The sequence below is a fragment of the Abramis brama genome (genome assembly GCF_963993115.1).
Source record: "Abramis brama genome assembly, chromosome: 5".
NCBI lineage: Eukaryota > Metazoa > Chordata > Actinopteri > Cypriniformes > Leuciscidae > Abramis > Abramis brama.
The window spans coordinates 26,791,249-26,810,337 of NC_139967.1; the positions used below are offsets into that span (position 1 = coordinate 26,791,249).

General features: G+C 38.1%; 2 protein-coding genes across 2 annotated transcripts; one reads left to right on the top strand and one right to left on the bottom strand.

Annotated features, from left to right (window-relative positions):
• Positions 1-606: 606 nt before the first annotated feature.
• vcp (valosin containing protein) lies at positions 607-11,519 on the top strand. The gene is made up of 17 exons (XM_084113838.1): positions 607-760; positions 2,585-2,696; positions 2,775-2,947; positions 3,124-3,266; positions 5,496-5,626; positions 5,716-5,847; positions 5,935-6,037; positions 6,164-6,297; positions 7,656-7,791; positions 7,933-8,045; positions 8,786-8,950; positions 9,054-9,176; positions 9,281-9,493; positions 9,687-9,995; positions 10,070-10,225; positions 10,426-10,580; positions 10,921-11,519. The coding sequence occupies exons 1-17, from the start codon at positions 744-746 to the stop codon at positions 11,024-11,026; spliced, it is 2,421 nt and encodes an 806-aa protein (XP_083969964.1). The 5' UTR covers positions 607-743; the 3' UTR covers positions 11,027-11,519.
• A 139-nt stretch (positions 11,520-11,658) lies between these two features.
• On the bottom strand, positions 11,659-15,963 carry akr1a1a (aldo-keto reductase family 1, member A1a (aldehyde reductase)). Its single transcript, XM_084113839.1, has 9 exons — positions 15,881-15,963; positions 15,510-15,612; positions 15,205-15,324; positions 14,927-15,078; positions 13,913-14,108; positions 13,459-13,658; positions 13,235-13,307; positions 11,942-12,028; positions 11,659-11,846 (listed from the first exon to the last, which is right to left on the bottom strand). The coding sequence occupies exons 2-9, from the start codon at positions 15,588-15,590 to the stop codon at positions 11,781-11,783; spliced, it is 975 nt and encodes a 324-aa protein (XP_083969965.1). The 5' UTR covers positions 15,591-15,612; positions 15,881-15,963; the 3' UTR covers positions 11,659-11,780.
• Positions 15,964-19,089: the final 3,126 nt, after the last annotated feature.

Sequence of the window (19,089 nt, forward strand, 5' to 3'; positions counted from 1 at the left end):
GATACACCCGGTCAAACTTCCAGCTTGACTCCAGCTACAATTCCAGTCAAACCAACTTAAGGCTCCAGACCACCGGCCACTAACACCTACCCATCCCACCCAGGGCTCTAATCAAACATTAGCAAAAGGATTTTTTTTTATACTTCTCTGTCACTGAATAAATATATTGATGTTTTACTTCTTTAAAATCAATTATTTTTTATATTTTGTGAATCAATAATGATGCAGGCTTATTTGGAACACATGCGGTCTTAAATGGTGCCAAAGTACCAATTAAGCCCATGCCAGACTTCTGACTTCATTCCTAAATTATCTAAATTTTATATTCTAAAATGTATTACCTAACCAACATTGCCTATTTGGCAATAGAGTTGTTGGCATTTTGACACTTCGGATCAGCAGAGTAACCACTTAATCAGACTCTCCCGAGCCAATCCAAAAGAGACAATTCACAACGCAGCAGAAAATAAACCAATCGCAATGAACCGTGAAAGATACCAATTATGTTTAAGCTCTTCCACAGTCGGTCCAAGATGGGCCAATCAGTCAACGCAAGAAATCGCGACGTGTTCTCTGATTGGCCTAACGTTCAAAATGGGCGAGGAAACTTTTTCTCCGCAGAGTTGATGTTAGCAGGCTAATCCAGTGCAGAGGTAAAAAGCTAGTGTGAAGGTTGGAATCGGTCACTTAAGAGAGCTACTCATTTCCATAAACTATTTGTATCTTTTTGCGGGAGAAGCAATATGGCTTCGGGTGGAGAGTAAGTACAATTTTATTGATGAGTTATGTAGTCTGTTGATAGTTGTTTTGTTTTCTTTTGAGTGCCAGTTAACGTTAGCCGTTAAGCTAAAAGACGAACGCATCATGAATGGTGATCAATGAAAAGAGCGAGTTTACACTGCTACAGATTTCTCATCCGAGTTTACATGTTAATTGATATAATCTCTTTAATCCTTAGGTACTTACGTTCTCTTTACTCATTAAAACTTCTGCGGGAGTTTTAAGGAGACTGTGATCAGCTGTGTTTAGCATGTAAGCTAACCGGACTGAGTCATCTCCCATGATCGAGGCTTTCGGCCCACCGGCATCACCGGCGACTGCTCGGAACAAAAACACGTACAACACCGTTAAACGACCCGCATATCGGTCCATAGAATAAAAAAATACTAATTCTGTTTGGCATTAAAACCGCGAATAAGCTTCAAAACGAGCTAACCGTTTTCGTAACTTGCATAGAACGTTAGCAGCAGCAGGTGATGATGATGACAAATCCCGTGATCTAGATATTTCAGCCATCAAATCAAAAACCGCTGACATTATATGTCATTTAAAACGTTAGATGATAAATGTAACTTATCAGACCCCAGAGCTTTTATAAGCACTTTAATACAACTGTTTCAGCGGTTTGGGCTTCACATGTCACACAGGAGCATTTGCTGTGTCATTGGCAGCTGGAGTTGGCTAACTGCTGCTAGCTCGCTCGTCGTCATCACACACTCTTGAGAGGAATACAAATCATACTTCCATCTAACCTGAACATTATATGGCTAGGTTGTGTACACGACTAAAACTAAGACTTGTGTGATGAAGCTAAGTTAATTGTATACGTTAGGTCAGTAGTATGTAAAGATATAACGTTTGCTGTCTGTTAGCTTCGAGTATGTACATTGTTAGCTTATTTACACACGCGCTGTTGGCCTCTGCCTATTGATGTGTCTGATAACCGTTTTGGTTTAGTTTATTTTATTTTCCTTAAAAAAACAAAACAATTTAAACAGTGTACAGCTTAAATTGTTGTATTCTGCGGGATCCGCTACGCTAAGGCCTTGCTTACGACCGCATCCCGGCCTAAATCTAGCGGATCATTACGGCTTTCAGTCCAGTGTTTAGTGGAAAGCTCTAGAGTAACTTGAGCTTGACAAACGTACATGTGAGCAGACGTGCACTTATCCATAGACTCCATCGTGTTATTCTCTCGGAACAGACAGGTTAATATGTTAAGGGCTACGTAATATGAAATGTAATAATCTTTCACTTCCGCCTCAAGTGATACTGAAAGAAAGAAAATAGCAACTATCTGTCTCACATAACCACCTGTGAAGTGCCAAGATTGTTAAAGGGACAGCTCACACGGAAATGAGTAGTCTTTACTCGCACCCATTTTGTTCCAAAAAGTTTTTGCTCAATAACAGCCTTGGTTACCATTATGGTTAAAGAAAAAATGAATGCAGTGAAAGCAAATTGTGAGAGAGGCTGTCATTCTGCCGAGCATCATCTTTTCTGTTCCACGGAAGAGCCTCAGAAAACCAAGGTTGCCACAGGATGAATTAAAACAATTTAATTTTATGTATAAAAAATATAAATAATTGAAATGCTGAACACGTTTTCCCAATAACCGTTTTTTTAAAGAACATGCATCATAATCCTGAATCGCAAATTTTATCATGCTAAATTTAATATCAACGTTTTAAAACGAGCAGTATTGTCATAATTACAGCAATATGGGGGGCCTTCGAATATTGTGTTGGAAAATGGGGGGCCTCTGAGGGGAACCACTGCTTTAAAATGTTCCTCTTCCACACAGATCCAAAAATGATGATCTTTCCACTGCCATTCTGAAGCAGAAGAACAGGCCAAATAGGTTGATTGTTGATGAATCCATCAATGAAGACAACAGTGTTGTGTCTCTCTCTCAGGTAAAATCTTCAGTCAGATTATAAATGTATAAAAAATGTCCATTTGCATGTGCCCATCACATTTTCTCTACGTTTCAGGCAAAGATGGATGAGCTCCAGCTCTTTAGGGGGGACACAGTGCTGTTGAAGGGCAAGAAACGGAGGGAGACTGTTTGCATCGTCCTGTCCGATGACACCTGCTCTGACGAAAAGGTTCGCATGAACAGGGTGGTCCGCAACAACCTCAGGGTGCGCCTTGGTGATGTTATCAGGTTAGACTGTTTTCTGCTTAAACTTTCTCTGCATATGCTAACTGAATTATCTTGATAATGTTGATAACAGTTTTAGGGTGTTTTTCTGATTGACAGGACTCAAATACTAGTTATTCGAAAATGTTCCTATTAAATGCAGGATGGATCATTCATTTGTTCCCCTTTCTGCTTTTCAGTATTCAGCCATGTCCAGATGTGAAGTATGGAAAGCGCATTCACGTTCTGCCAATCGATGACACGGTAGAAGGCATCACAGGCAATCTGTTTGAGGTCTATCTCAAGCCTTACTTCCTGGAGGCTTATCGGCCAATCCGTAAAGGTAACCATTTCCTCCAGTGTTCATTATAATAGTAATAAGATGGTGTTTTTTTATTTATTTTATTCTGTTCACTTTTGGATTAATGTGAGATGTAGATCTTTGTTAAATGTATGTTAGCTGCCATCCAAAAGTTTGGGATCAGTAATTTTGATTTATTTAGAAATTAAGAAATTAATAGGGACTTTGATCAAAAGTGACATTTACATTTGTTACAAATTATTTGTATTTCAAATAAATCCTGTTCTTTTGAATTGCCCAATCATTAGAGAATAAAAAAAAAATAGTAATTGTAATATTTCACAATGTTACCTTTACTGTAATTTTGGTCAAATAAATTCAGCCTTGGTGAGCATAAGAGTCTTTCAAAAAAAATAAAAAATTTAAACTGAAACTTTATTTTAGTGTCATCTTTCATATTATCATATATACACATTGTTACATATTACATGTGGATACAATAGTGATTACTAGAGATTAGGGACATTCGCACCGGAGGAACCTTTTCATAGTTCCTAGAACTACTGGCGGTACCTGCTTTTTGGCGTGTTCGCACCGCAGGAACTAGGAGCGATTTTAGTTCTAGGAACTCCTTTTGGGGGAATTAAATTAGTTCCTACTTCAGAGTAGGCCAATAAACCAGCACAATAGGAACTACCAGTGACGTAAGTGTACACTGATTGGCCGAACGCACGTGAAACACCAGCACCCGCCATTTTAAAAAAAGACTTGTACACACAGATTATAGCCTATATATTTACTCCACTAACTCTACAAACATGGAAACCGGTAATAGATGAGCCTCTCAAATCCAACGCAATTTTGGACCAAGCCACACATGATTTTGTATTTCTGCTCAGCGAGCGACATTAGGCATCAACCACATGGCAAACACTAATACTTTTTCATATACGATCTACTTTCTTTGTATAACCGTTCTATCTAATAATATATTAGACAGGACTGTTAAATCGTAAACTAACGAAGACAAAGAATGGGAGTGCTGCAGCCCCTGGCGTTCTCAGCGCTGTCAAAAGTCACAACAACAAGTATGGCTTGCATCATTTCAGAGTTGCTACTGGCAGTGCGAAAGGGGCCATTCACTGGTCGACCAGCCATAAATCGTTTTTTAATTTTATTTTGGCTGATCTCTTGCATTCCAATCATTTCCCAAAGTGTCATTTGTGTGGAAATATTGCGACATCTATAAACCGGATGTTAACACAGGCCAGAGACGGGACACGCTAAAGACAGATGCAAAGAAGAGAACACAGAGGCAAATACTGTACCAGGCACAACACGCTCAATGTTCACGATGCTCAAAATAGAAAACTAGGAAGAAAAATGTAAATGGTAATTGCTGATGGGGTTTATATGAATGTATGTCTGAAAGGAACTGACTGTCTTCAGAAAGTTTTGAAAACATTTTATTTTCCTCTATTCCTTTATTTTCCTCTTGCCTCCGTATAAAGTAGTATTTATAAGCGCCATTGAGTGGTTTAGTCCAAATGTTCTGAAGAGACTCGATCACTTTATATGATTAACAGATTTAATTTAGGCTTTTATTAACATATAAACATTGATCAGTGCACACAAACAGAAGCTCAACCGAACCTGCTTGAAGCATGAAAACAAACATCACTGGTTGTTGCGGAAGCTCAAACGTGCTGCGTAACACTAGAATTAATCTCATTGGTTTTTCGAGGAAGCTCAAACGTGCTGCGTAACACACTAGAATGAACCTTATTGGTTCTTGCACGTCAAGCAAGCTTGAGCTTCTGTTTATCATAACTGATGTGTGCGTTGATAAATGTTCATGTGAATAAAATCTTAAATGAAGTCTTTTCTTCATAAAGCAATCGAGTCTGCAAAAAATTGGACTAAACCGCTCAATTCATGTGGATTAGCTTTACGATCTCTTTATGAACTTTTTGAAGCGTCAAAGTGGTGGTTGCGTAGCTGTCAATGGAGAGACTGAATTTTCTCAGATTTAATAAAAAAGATCTTCATTTGTGTTCCGAAGTTAAACTAAAGTCTTACGGGTTTGGAACAACATGAAGGCAATTAATGACAGAATTTTGGGTGAACTAACCCTTTAAGGACCTAGAAAGAGTTTGTGGTTTGTCTAAAGCAGCATGAAATTCAGTCACTAAAGGTTGTGTAATTGGTGTGTAAATCATCTTTTTTTTTCAGTGATTTGATAATAACATTGGTTTGGCTTGATTTCCATAGGTGATATTTTTCTGGTCAGAGGAGGCATGCGTGCTGTGGAGTTCAAAGTGGTGGAGACTGACCCCAGCCCGTACTGTATTGTGGCCCCAGACACAGTGATCCACTGTGAGGGGGAACCTATCAAGAGAGAGGCGAGTAGATGTTTCAAGATTTGTCATGGTTTAAAATGGGTTTTGTGGAGGAACGGTGTGTATGAATGCGTCTGCACTCCTGTTTGCAGGATGAGGAAGAGTCTCTGAACGAGGTGGGTTACGATGACATTGGAGGGGTCAGGAAACAGCTCGCCCAAATCAAAGAAATGGTAGAGCTGCCTCTTAGACACCCAGCTCTCTTCAAGGCTATTGGAGTGAAGGTAATTGTCTGCACTATGAGATTTAAACACAAAGTGTTGTGAGTTTGTAGTCCGAGGTACAAATCTTCATTTCTTTTTTTTGTTCAGCCTCCCCGTGGCATTTTGCTCTATGGACCCCCTGGAACTGGAAAAACACTCATAGCTCGTGCTGTGGCAAACGAAACTGGAGCATTCTTCTTCCTCATCAATGGTGGGGATGCAAGAACACCATTTAAATGAATTATTTATGGCTTTTGATGTTTTGTTTTATGCTTGTTTATCGGTGCAAGTTTATGACCCTGAGGAAAATTTAAGTAAATTCTTTTAATTGTCCCAGGCCCTGAGATCATGAGTAAACTGGCTGGTGAATCTGAGAGCAATTTGCGCAAAGCTTTTGAGGAAGCAGAGAAGAATGCACCAGCCATCATCTTTATTGATGAACTTGATGCCATTGCTCCCAAAAGAGAGAAGGTAAGACTGAGCGTAATAATCTCCATTACAAAAGCAATCACATCAGTTGCTTTCTACAAATAATCATTACTTTGACTGATTGAGTTGTAAATTATTTTATTTATCAGTAAAATATTTTAAGCTGTAACACTTTTTACATATTGATATTCTAATAACTTCTAATAGCTTTCAGTCTAATCATGGATACAAATTCTTGCCTTTTTTATCTTTCTGCTCTTGCAATGTGAAAGACAAGACACTGCATCCTTGTTTTCGTTAATTAAAATAAATGTTACATTAAAAATAAGAAAATATTACAATGAAATGTTGTCTTGGAAACATACTGGTTTAATGTATTTTGTATGAGCTATTCTACAGGACATTTCTCTCCCCAAATCCTGTGCATTTTTGGGTGCTTTATAGTCAAAATGGCTGAAACTAAATTTGAATTATACTTAAATATACTTAAATATTAGTAATATTTGAACTTGAAAGGCATAATTTCAGTTAGGAAAAAAAAAAAGCTTTTGGCTTGTCTTCTGAGGCCACAAGAGGGCACAATGAGCAAAATATGAATGCACCACAAAGTGTCATGAACAGTGTCATGTTAAAAAGGTGTCCTTAATAATTTATTATAATAATTTGTTACATTTTATATAGTGCTTTTCTGGGTACTCAAAGCGATTTACACACATTAAAGGGGGGGGAATCTCCTCAACCACTGATGTGCAGCATCCACGTGGATGATGCGACGGCAGCCATATTGCGCCAGAACGCCCAACACGCACCAGCTTATTGGTGGAGAGGAGAGAATGATGAAGCCAATCAGTATATGGGGCTGATAGGAGGCCATGATGGACAGGCCTATGGGCAAATTTGGCCCCTACTCTTTTTCGAAAGACATTATTGGCACATATATTTCATTGGAAGAAGACGTGCACATACACGGTGCAAGCCCATGTTTATAGCACTAGAGTATATGAAATGTGTCAATAACTTGAAACTCGCTTGCTCCGGTCCGTATATGATCCGTGTTGCGAGCGTTGTTAAACTCATCGCAGCGTTCTGGGCAGAAACCACTCTCAATTTAATTGATCCCATGTGTAATGCAGCACAGTGATTGGGTTAAAAGTTCATTCTCATGAATAAATCCAGAGAAGCAATTGTAAATTATAATTTTGTAAATTGCATAAACAATTATGAACAAAATGGCATGTATTTATGCATAGTTTATTATTTTTATTTTAAATACGACAAATATTCAAATTTGAATTTGACAGCCGTAGTGCTGTAAAAGCTTTATTTCCTCTTGTTTTACTTCTTATCCTTATTAGCATTTACTATAAATGTTTTTCCGTGTTACTATCGTGTTTTTCCAGACTCATGGTGAGGTGGAGAGGCGCATTGTGTCTCAGCTGCTGACTTTGATGGATGGACTGAAGCAAAGGGCTCATGTCATAGTCATGGCAGCCACTAACAGACCCAACAGCATTGACCCAGCTCTCAGGCGATTTGGTGAGATCACTTTGTAGATGTCTCTTTGCTCAAGTGTTGCTTTGTAAAGATGTTTCCAGTTGATATTCAGGCTATTTTGGCTACATGCACTGCACCTTAGATAGGAACATCTTGTGCTGATGTCCTGACTCTTGATTTCAGGTCGCTTTGACAGAGAGGTGGACATCGGCATTCCAGACGCCACTGGAAGACTTGAGATACTTCAGATTCACACCAAGAACATGAAGCTTGCTGATGATGTTGATCTGGAGCAGGTGTGTTTCAGAGAATGTTAGAACATTCAGTGCTCGGTGATTCATTTTTGTTTAAACTGGGTCTCCTTAATCAGGCAATGGCATAAGCATCATGCGCATTAAGTCTGCCCCCTCAGAATTTTGAGCCAAGTGGATTTTAAATGCAACCCTCCCAAAAAGAAGGCATTTTCAGAATGTCTCAGTGTCTCTTTCGTTTTGTTGTTTTTCCTCCCCTTCGTCTGTGGAATAGAGACATTACTGATCAATACGGCTGGGGCGATACACCCACGATTCTCTCTCTCTCTCTCTCTCTCTCTCTCTCTCTCTCTCTCTCTCTCTCTCTCTCTCTCTCTCTCTCTCTCTCTCTCTCTCTCTCTCTCTCTCTCTCTCTCTCTCTCTCTCTCTCTCTCTCTCTCTCTCTCTCTCTCTCTCTCTCTCTCTCTCTCTCTCTAAAAAAAAAAGCAAACAAATCACAATACATAGCAATGTCGAATCATAATACTAGTAGATTTGCAATACTTATATCTATAGTGTCCACTCGTAAGAGATTTGATGTGTAATACTCACCGATACGACACACATCGCTCTCTCAGGGATTTGAGTCCCATTGCACACTAAATGAAAACTATGGCCTTTTTAATGTTTTGTTTAATTTAGGGCACCAAGTCATTGTGGCTAGTGCCCCTTTCAAATGGGTGCATTTTCACACAATTTAGTTTTTTTTTTTTTTTTTTTTTAAACCATCCTCCATTTGTCTTCAGGTGGCAAATGAAACCCATGGCCATGTGGGTGCTGATCTGGCCGCCCTTTGCTCAGAGGCTGCTCTGCAAGCCATCCGTAAGAAAATGGACCTCATCGATCTGGAGGATGAGACCATTGACGCAGAGGTTATGAACTCCTTGGCTGTTACAATGGATGACTTCAGGGTAAGAATCTTTATCTAAGCAACTCTTACTACATTCAAACCAATTAAGTGTGAGAATTGTATTCAGTAACAAGACATTATTGCTTTGTTCTTTTACCTAACAGTGGGCTCTTAGCCAGAGCAACCCCTCTGCCCTGAGAGAGACCGTAGTGGAGGTGCCCAACATCACCTGGGAGGATATTGGTGGCCTTGATGATGTCAAGAGAGAGCTGCAGGAGCTGGTGCAGGTACTGAGCACAGTCTTATTCACATTTTGTTGACTACTAAATGAATATAAATTGTTCACACAGCGGAATTTTGAAATGCTTACTAAATTTTCTATCCTATTTAGTACCCAGTGGAACATCCAGACAAATTCCTTAAGTTTGGCATGACCCCATCCAAGGGTGTGCTGTTTTATGGACCACCAGGTTGTGGTAAAACCCTACTGGCCAAGGCTATTGCCAATGAGTGCCAGGCCAACTTCATCTCAATCAAGGGCCCAGAACTGCTCACTATGTGGTTTGGAGAATCGGAGGCTAATGTCCGTGAAATCTTTGACAAGGTATGTGATCTTGTAATTTCGACTAAGCGGTTTCTAACTCAATCCTGTTTATTTTATTTTGAATGTTGAATGTAAAGAAAAATGATGCTTTTCAGTTCTTATGGGTCTATTGTTTTTTTTTTTGTTTTTTTTTTTTGACATGTAAATTAAGGATGCATTTTAAAATGGTTTTGGGTCTCTCTTTGTCCTCCAGGCTCGTCAAGCTGCTCCTTGTGTGCTTTTCTTTGATGAATTGGACTCCATTGCTAAAGCTCGTGGTGGAAACGTTGGTGATGGTGGTGGAGCAGCTGACAGAGTCATTAACCAGATCCTCACAGAAATGGATGGTATGTCCAGCAAGAAGAACGTCTTCATCATTGGGGCCACCAACAGACCAGACATCATTGACCCTGCCATCCTCAGACCTGGCCGACTGGACCAACTTATCTACATCCCACTGCCTGATGAGAAGTCTCGCATTTCCATCCTCAAAGCGAATCTCAGGAAGTCTCCAATCTCAAAGGTGAGGTTGGATGGTTTATCTTTTCTTGGGGTTTTATTTTTATTAATTGGTATTAAAATGGCGTCCTTCCTTAGGACGTGGACCTGGACTTCTTGGCCAAGATGACCAATGGCTTTTCAGGTGCTGATTTGACTGAGATCTGTCAGAGGGCCTGTAAACTGGCCATCCGTGAGTCCATTGAGAACGAGATCAGACGGGAACGCGAGAGGCAGACCAACCCTTCTGCAATGGTGAGATTTCAGTTTGTCTAATGTAGTGTTTCTCGAACCATTCAAGTACTACTTATACATAAATAAAAAAAACATCCTAGTTGGCAAATTCAAATGGATGATGGCATTATGTCGTGTTTTGATTTAATGTTCCTGCATTTAAATTGGTATGGCCGTTTAGATTTTCTAACATGTTGGTTGGTTTGATCTTGTATATTCAGGAAGTGGAGGAGGATGACCCTGTGCCTGAGATTAGGAAGGACCATTTCGAGGAGGCCATGCGCTTTGCCCGCCGCTCCGTCAGTGATAACGACATCCGCAAATATGAGATGTTCGCACAGACCCTGCAGCAAAGCAGAGGCTTTGGCAGTTTCAGGTGGGTTCTTAAATCATAGTGTTTAGTGGCAGCTTTTGTGATATTTAAGTGGTTGTTTGCCCAAAAGTGAGAGTTGTCATTTACTCGCCCTCAAGTTGTTCCAAACTTGTAAGAATTTTGTTGTTCTGCTCAACACAAGATATTTTGAAGAATATGGGTAATCAAACGGTTGATGGACCCCAATGACTTCCATAGTATATTTTTTTTTTTCTTATTATTTTCTTTTTTTTCTATGGAAGTCAGTGGGGTCCATCAACTGTTTAACATTGTCTCAGGATGCTGTCATTTGGTTTTCTTTCATTAAGATTTCAAATTTTTTTTTTTTTTTTTTTTATTTAAGATTCCCATCCAGTAACCAAGGAGGAAGTGGACCAAGTCAGGGCTCCTCTGGTGGTGGCGGAGGCACAGTCTTCAATGAGGACAACGATGATGATCTTTATGGATAAATGTGACCACGTGGCTGACCCTCACAGGCCACTCTTCGTACAGGCCTCCGTGTACAAAAGACGAAAAATAAAAATTCCAAGTTTTTAGGACTGTGCTTTTTGTTTCTTATTTTCTGCTTCTCCTTTCGAGTCCATTCCCCTTGTTTTTTATTCGCCTCGTTCCCCTTCTGTCCACCCCCCTCTGTTGATAGAGAAAAGCATGTAGCTGCTTGTGTTTTGCTCTGGTTTGTGAAAGGATGATTTCTGAGAACTTTGATCTTAACATTCTGTGGGTGGGGGTGAATTTCAGTAAAAACCATACACGATAGGGATTTCATTAACTTCACAAGCTAAACGAACGGCTTTAGTGGTGGGGTTTAATGCTAGGCTGTTGGAAGGATGATAAAAAACAACAAAAAGAAAAAAATAATTGCTAATGACTTCATTTTTTTATGAATGTAGCATATAATGTATTACAAGTTTGAAAAATGTTAAATAAAATTCACGAAATGGACCTGATTTTTGTGGTGTTTAATTTGTAGAAGTTTGGGATCTGTGCACATGTACAGACAATGACCACTGTACTTGCAATGGTTGTATATGCTAAATACTTGGTTTCATATAAAATGCCATGTGTATTACACCTTGGGTGGGGTCTACATAAATTCAAAAGAAACAGTGATTTAAATGCAGATTTTTATTTAAATTAACTTTGATAATAAACATGTCACCTTTAGATCTTATAGGTTTACAATTTTATTTTTCCACTGTTTTATTAATATGGATCACTGAAGGGAAAATGTGGGTGTCCTGCATCTCTCCAAACCTTTTGTCCATCTTTCTGTGGAGCAACAAACTTTTTTCAGCCACAATAGACATTTCAATGCAGTAATGATTTTTTTTTTTTTTTTTTTGCAATTAACTATTCGTAGTTACCGTTATAGTTGGAACAATAAGCCTTTCGTTCCTGTTGAAGGATTCGATGAGCCTCATGTCTTCATCCGATAATTTAAAATCAAACACCTGTGTGCAAAAGTGAACAATGGTTACATTTACATAATCTTCACTGCAGCTCTCAAATCTCATTCATTTAAACATGTTCATAAAATGTGCCACACCAGGTTTGACAGGTTTTATGTCTCTTAACCAATCTCAGATGAGAGCACAATTTGAGAGAAACAGTGGACAGAAAGATAATCACTGAATATTGAGCTTAATTTCTTTGAAACAACATAGCATTGCATTTCAGGGTGAACTCTTATCCCATTAACTCTCTCCTCGTTACAGCTCTTGTCCTCCAGGTGTCTCTGTATGCCCTCTCTTCTGTTGACATTCTGAACAAGAATGATGATGACTGACCTATCTTAAACCCTCCAGGCATTATATTAGTAATTTGGTTAAGTGTGTAGACTCAGTTGTTAAATAACCTATGCATTGAAGTTGAGATGCGAGAGCTTAGGTGAATCTGCATGTGCTAATACATAGAGAATGTCACGGAGGATGAATATTAACGTTTTAAAGCTGAAGTGAAGTGTTGAATTTCTGTCACAAGCATGTCCAAATGGATGCACAAAAATAATTAATAATTCTTTTCAAACAGGTTTCCTGAACACTCCCCCCATCATTCATTGGGTGGACAAAATCATAGCCCCGCCCCAAACTCCCACCATTGGTTGAGTCAGTGTTGCTGTGATTGGTTGATGTGGATGCCCCAACAAAGAAAGCAATCCTTTTCATGGACTGTTAATATTTTCTTTTCTTTTTTTTTTGTTCATTTATAACACTATACTTAGTATAATATTACCTTTGCATCAAATTACAAAAAACTTGTTAACGCTGCGGTGAGGGTGTTTCTAATACAGCGTGGCTGTGGGAGTAATGGTTGAATTTACATCTTTCTCTCTTCTGACTGCCGTTATCAATATTTTTCCCCCTTTTGTTTTGAAAATTGTGAAAACACTGTTGGGGAGTTTTTATTTTACTGTTTGAGCAAATGGAAAAAAATATATATATTTGATGTTTTTAATATAATATTTAATATTCTCTCATTCACCACTACAGAAGTTTACCCAACTATGACGACTTCCCCTTCTGAGAAACCCGGAAATGTGAAAAGGGTCACAGCAAAGAGCCACAGCTTTTCAGGAAAATCTACCTCTTATTTTATCTGCATGTTCAAATGGGGCAGGAAAAAGTATTTTAAAATTGAAAAAAGTATTTTTAACCTACCTCAATGTTCTGTTTGATCCTGGATGGAGTGACACTTTTGGGGATGCAAACGACACCCCTCTGTATGTGCCATCTATGAGACAAAAACAAATTCAGAAGTGCATAATGGACATGTACCCAAAAATACACTAATAATACTAATATAAAACTTGGTAAGAGTTCTGGAGGAACCCCTTCTCAGCAGTAAATGTGAACCTATTCTTGGATCTGTTTACCGTCCTCACCTGTTGATGACCTGAGCAGGACTCTTGTTATAGTGCTTGGCCATACCGACCACTCTTGGATCATCCAGCAGACGGGCTTGTCCAGGTGTAACCCATGGACGATCAGGAGAACCCAGAGGACTGTATGCTATTACTGTCAGCCCTCGACTCCAACAGTGAGATACCAGCTTAGTCTGAACCAGGTATGGATGGCACTCCACCTGAAAATATTGTATACAGAATACAGAAAAAAGCTATTTTATAACATTTTAAATGATAAATATTCAAAATATGTATTTATTATTTATAAATAAAAAAATAGAATAGTTATAATGGTTTTAGTTTACATGTCAAAGGATAAGCCACATAGATACAGATAAAGATGTGTAATAATAATGCCTTTTGAATGCCTATCAGTTGTCAATGGCAAATGAATGAAAAGACAATCCAGTCTTATGGTGTGCAGTTGTCATACCTGGTTGACCACTGGCTTGTGTTTGGCAACATTGAGAATGTCATCAATCTGTCTGGCATTGAAGTTTGACAAGCCAATGGCTTTTACCAGCCCTTGGTCCACCAGCTTCTCCATGGCTGCCCATGTGTCTCTGTAGTGAGTGTCATCATACCAAATAGTGCCATCAGGATTCTTCGGCATCAGCTCATCTCCTCTCCTGGAAGTATTTAAAACACACTATCTATAATATTTTGTAGCACGCATGAAACCATATTGAAAACATGAAAAAAATACATGAAACAATCAAACCATTCTGCTAAAATGATTCCTTCTTTTGTTTGCACAATACAGCCTCGTTTCATTGATTCTCTTACACAGCTTTATCCCAACCTAAACTTATTCTGTTCAGATGCACAACCGTTTCAAAGTTTGAGGTCAGTACATTTTTTTTTTTTTTTTAAATTTTAGAAATTAATACTTTTATTCCCCAAGAATTTTGTTAAATTGAGCAAAAGTGACAAGAAAGGCATTTATAATTCAATATAATTCAATGGTTTGAAATTATATGTATTGTGAAAAGCGCTATACAAATAAATGTAAATTGAATTGAATTTACAATGATACAAAATATTTCTATTTCAATATAATCCTGAAAAAGTATAATTAACATTATTACTATTTTTAACAATGATAATAATAAGCACCAAATCAGCTTATTAGAATGATTTCTGAAGGATCATGTGACACTGAAGACTGGAGTAATGATGCTGAAAATTCAGCTTTTCCATCACAGGAACCATTTCAGCTTTTCCATCACATTACATTTTACAATATAGCCTAATAAAATCAAATATAGTTATTTTTAATTGTAATAATATTTCACAATATTACTGTTTTACTGTATTTTTGATCAAATAAATGCATCATAAGAGACCTATTTCAAAAACATTTGAATGGTAGTGTATGTTGGTGACATTCAGAAAAATTGCTCTGCTATTCAAGAGCTAGGTATGGTATGGAAACACAATGACTTACTCAAAGGCCATTGGCCAGTGCATGAGATACAGGTCCAGATAACAGAGCCTCAGATCTGACAAGGACCTTTTGCAGGCCTCCTCGACATCATCTGGATGGTGCTTGGTGTTCCACAACTTGGAGGTCACAAAAATGTCTTCTCGTCTCAGGGACTATGGTAGTCATAAATAGTACATGTACAATGTGTGGGACGTGATGGTGAGCTGTATTGATGATAGATTCATATTGAATTATAGCTAAATTATGTGTTTTATGTATATAGTTTTATCTGCAGGTACTTTTCCTGGTCGGAGTAGTTCAGTCAGGGCCTCTCCGACCTCTCGCTCATTGCCGTAAGCCGCTGCGCAGTCAATGTGCCTGTAGCCACAGTCTAACGCTGCTAGAACGGCCTGCTTCACCTACAGTACGGCACAATCCAATCCAGTTCTGACACAATCAATTCATAATAAAGAAGCTAACAAACATGGAGAAATAAGAAAATGCTACTATTACATACTGTACAGAAGTAAAAAAAAATTGACAGTTTTTTCAGCTAATGTCTGGTTTGTCTGACACATGATGGGGTGGGAAAGGGTTTACACACCTGTCCTGGGGCACTTTTCCATGTTCCTAGGCCCACCGATGGCATCTGCTGACCCGTGGAGAGAGTGATTGTTTCTGTCATGCTTTAATTAGAGCACGTTTTCCTAACAAAAAGGAGACATTTTCAGAGTAGCCAAACTAATTACCTGAATATAATTTTTGTTAATCATAAAAACTAGACTAACTAAACAAAAAACATAGTTATTAATTAGTATTAATGGTTGTATATTGTCATTTAAACACAAAACTAACTGCACACAGTGCAACACAAATGAACTATTTATACAATAAAATGTTTACTTTTTGTAGTGAGTTTGAACATTCAAAATTAAACATTTGACATAACAATGAAAGATTTAGTTCATATCTTACCTTTCCAGTATGCAGACTTAGACTGACACAGTTACAGAGTTATATACCCTAAGGTCAAAGTCTTTGTTTACTCATTTCCTAAAAGGCTTGAACAATAAATAACCGAAAGCCATGCACATTGCACACAGCTACAGCTATCTGATGAACATTCATTCAGACAATCTTTTTTCATTTAATCTTGCTAAACAGCATTGATGTCATTGCTTGTCAGTGTGGCTTTGGGGGGAATGGAGAGTCAGGCATATGTTTATATTCTGGATGTTTTCACAATGGAGCCGTATATCAAAACAGTTTAGAGTCAGTCACATTCTGGCATGCTCAGGTTTATCGCTCTCAGCTGTCACGGCCCTCCTGCTGGACAAATATAGAGCCAACGAATTATTACTGTCTGCCTCATGACTACTCCAAGTGTTGTGACCTGGCAGCGCGCTCGACTCAAGGCCCACTCCACTTCCCTTATGTGGTCAGGCAGAAGAAATGTCTTAGTCACCTTACAGAGAGGGAAAACCCTGCAAACCCCTGAAGAACATTCTTGATTGTGGACTCACTGCAGTCTTATAGCACCAATGGCTCATTTTAAAGTGAGGGTAGCTCTGAACGGTTGTAATACATATAAATGTGGGTAGTGTTTGTTGTTCCTCATTGGGTAGGCTATGTGGCAATGGGAGGTTCATTTTAATTAGAGAAAAAATATATATTGTTAGGCAACTGATAAAATTATGATGTGAAAGCTTTGATTAAAGTTAAATAAAATGACATTTTGACAAAACATTCTTAGGAGCCATTCACACGGAACATGTTTATCTTTTAACTCTTTTCCCGCCATTGACGGAATTTTCCGTCACTGTTATACGCTAGGGGGCGCTATTACGCATCTTCTGAAAGAGTACTGAATCTCCTGATCAAAATACATGTGAAGAATATGCAGAAACAAGCGATATCTGTAAGTAAATGCATAAATAACGCGATCATCAAAATTAAACAGCATATAAATCAAAACTGCCTAATGTTACTGAATGAAACATCGACCCAGCCAGGACGAGCTGTAGGACTGTGAAGCTTTGGGATTGTTAATGGACTCAATCCCCTCCATCTGTTTTGATCATCATTCTGAATCCGATCCGGATGTAGTTTGACAAAAACGCGATTTTCTCAGCTTTTTGCTCAAAATGTTGCTTACCATATTCAGGTGTTGATATAATAAAAGAAGGCATAAGCTAGAATAAAACTTCTTTCTTTTTTTAAAGCAGGCTCTGTTCTTTTTGATATCATGTTCAGATATTCATACAACAAAATATTCTGGGGGCCATGAAAACTTTGTGAAATTGGTCTAAAATGCGGGTGGCTGGCAACTTTATTTTTAATGTTGGGGGAGAACGAGTTAAAAATGTGAGTCGGCATGACAAGGGGCATGACAAAAGCAAGGTACAGGGGATCGTTTGTTTTATATTTCACAATATTACTGTTTTTACTCTATTTTTGAACTTATTTTAATATGAGTTCAAGTGTTTTTAAATCAGTGTGTCGTGCAAGATGCTGAAAGAGACACAAGATGTGAGCACAACGGTCAAATATGTCCATCTAGCGCACGTTTACATAGAAAAACAATGGAAAAGCATTGTGGGATGTGGAACCTTGCAATGCAAAATGTTGTCCTGTGTAAACAACCCCTTAATTGTTTTTTTTTTGTTTTTTTCTATTTAGTTGCTTTTGCCTCAGTGTTGTTCTGTGATGTGATGTGCTTCCCATGTATGAGATGCAAAGCTGCAGGAGTTTGGCAGAAATCAGAGCATTTTGTCCATGCCAATGACATCTAGTCCATGCCAATGTTATAGACGATTCAAACTTGAAACTGACTCTGCACCTAAGTGTTTAAAATATTTATAAGATGTGCTTTTGACCCACTGACAAAATACCACCAGAATGCCTCAGAATTTTGCTTGATTATTTTTTATGAATATGTATTATGGTATTAATCAGTGAGAGACATAATTCTCCTGGGTGACATCAGGCCACAGTATTAGTGAGGGAACGTTTCTGGGAGTGCAAACAATGAATTATTCAGTTAAGTTGAGGAAATGCCTCATGGGTGTTTCAAAAAGTTGAAAAGAAGACAAGAAAATAAACAAATTCTTATGCACTTCAAGGGGCCTAATTTCTATTTCCAAATATTTGAGACTAATCTGAAAATTGGGGGCCATGTTTCCCCCTAACTGTCTATGGTGGTTACAGACATGCTCTCCATCTCAACTCAGAAAACTCAGTAGTATTTTCAACAATGTCAAACAATCCAGATAAAACTTTGTAACAATGAATAATCAAGGGAACTTCATATGTTCAGGTGCCAGTGGAAATCAAAATGCACCAGTGATATCATACATGGTGATGCTGTTTCTCCTCTCAGTGACTAACAGATGGATGACTAAAACCTAAAGGAGAACAGCCGTTTTACTTAAAGTACGTAACAATACTCAAACATTTACAGTTTTTTTTTTCGTCCTCTTGTATTTTTGATCAGAGATGTCTACAATGTCACAAAGTCTTGTGATGTCACTGGACTAGGAAATTTGAAGGAATAGAGTGCAACAGAATCTAATTTTCTCCATATGGGAACACATTTTTAATAATAACTTATAAACTTGTTGAAGACATACCTACTGTGAGCTAAGAGGTTGTTAATGATGACAAATACTTTTGTTGAAGCCATCAGTGCACATTATTTCCACTTATTTTTTTAAATAATCATGCTTAATAGTGGAATTCCTGGTGGAAAAACTACATTACCCATGATTCAGCAAAAAAACCCCAAAAAACCCTCCACCAATCAATCAGAGAATCAGTCTAGTGTCTTTTTGACCAATGGGCCCTTTTCACAGACTGTGATGATGCGTTTAATGGTCATCAGCATCGTAAATCCTGCTAAGTTTTATATATATATATAATTTTTTTAATTTTATTTTTTAATGTATGTACATTTATAACACTATACTTTTTTTTATTATTATATTACCTTTGCATCAAATTAGAAAAAAAATAGTTAACGCTGCTGAGTGACAATTAAGGTAACCTATATCAATCTCTCCATTTTTTTTGGAAAGTTGTGAAAACACTATTACAGAGTTTTACTTTTGCTATTTGAGCAAATGGGAACACAAAAAATATATTCAATGTCGTCTCTAATTTACCACTATAGAAGTTTACCCAACTAT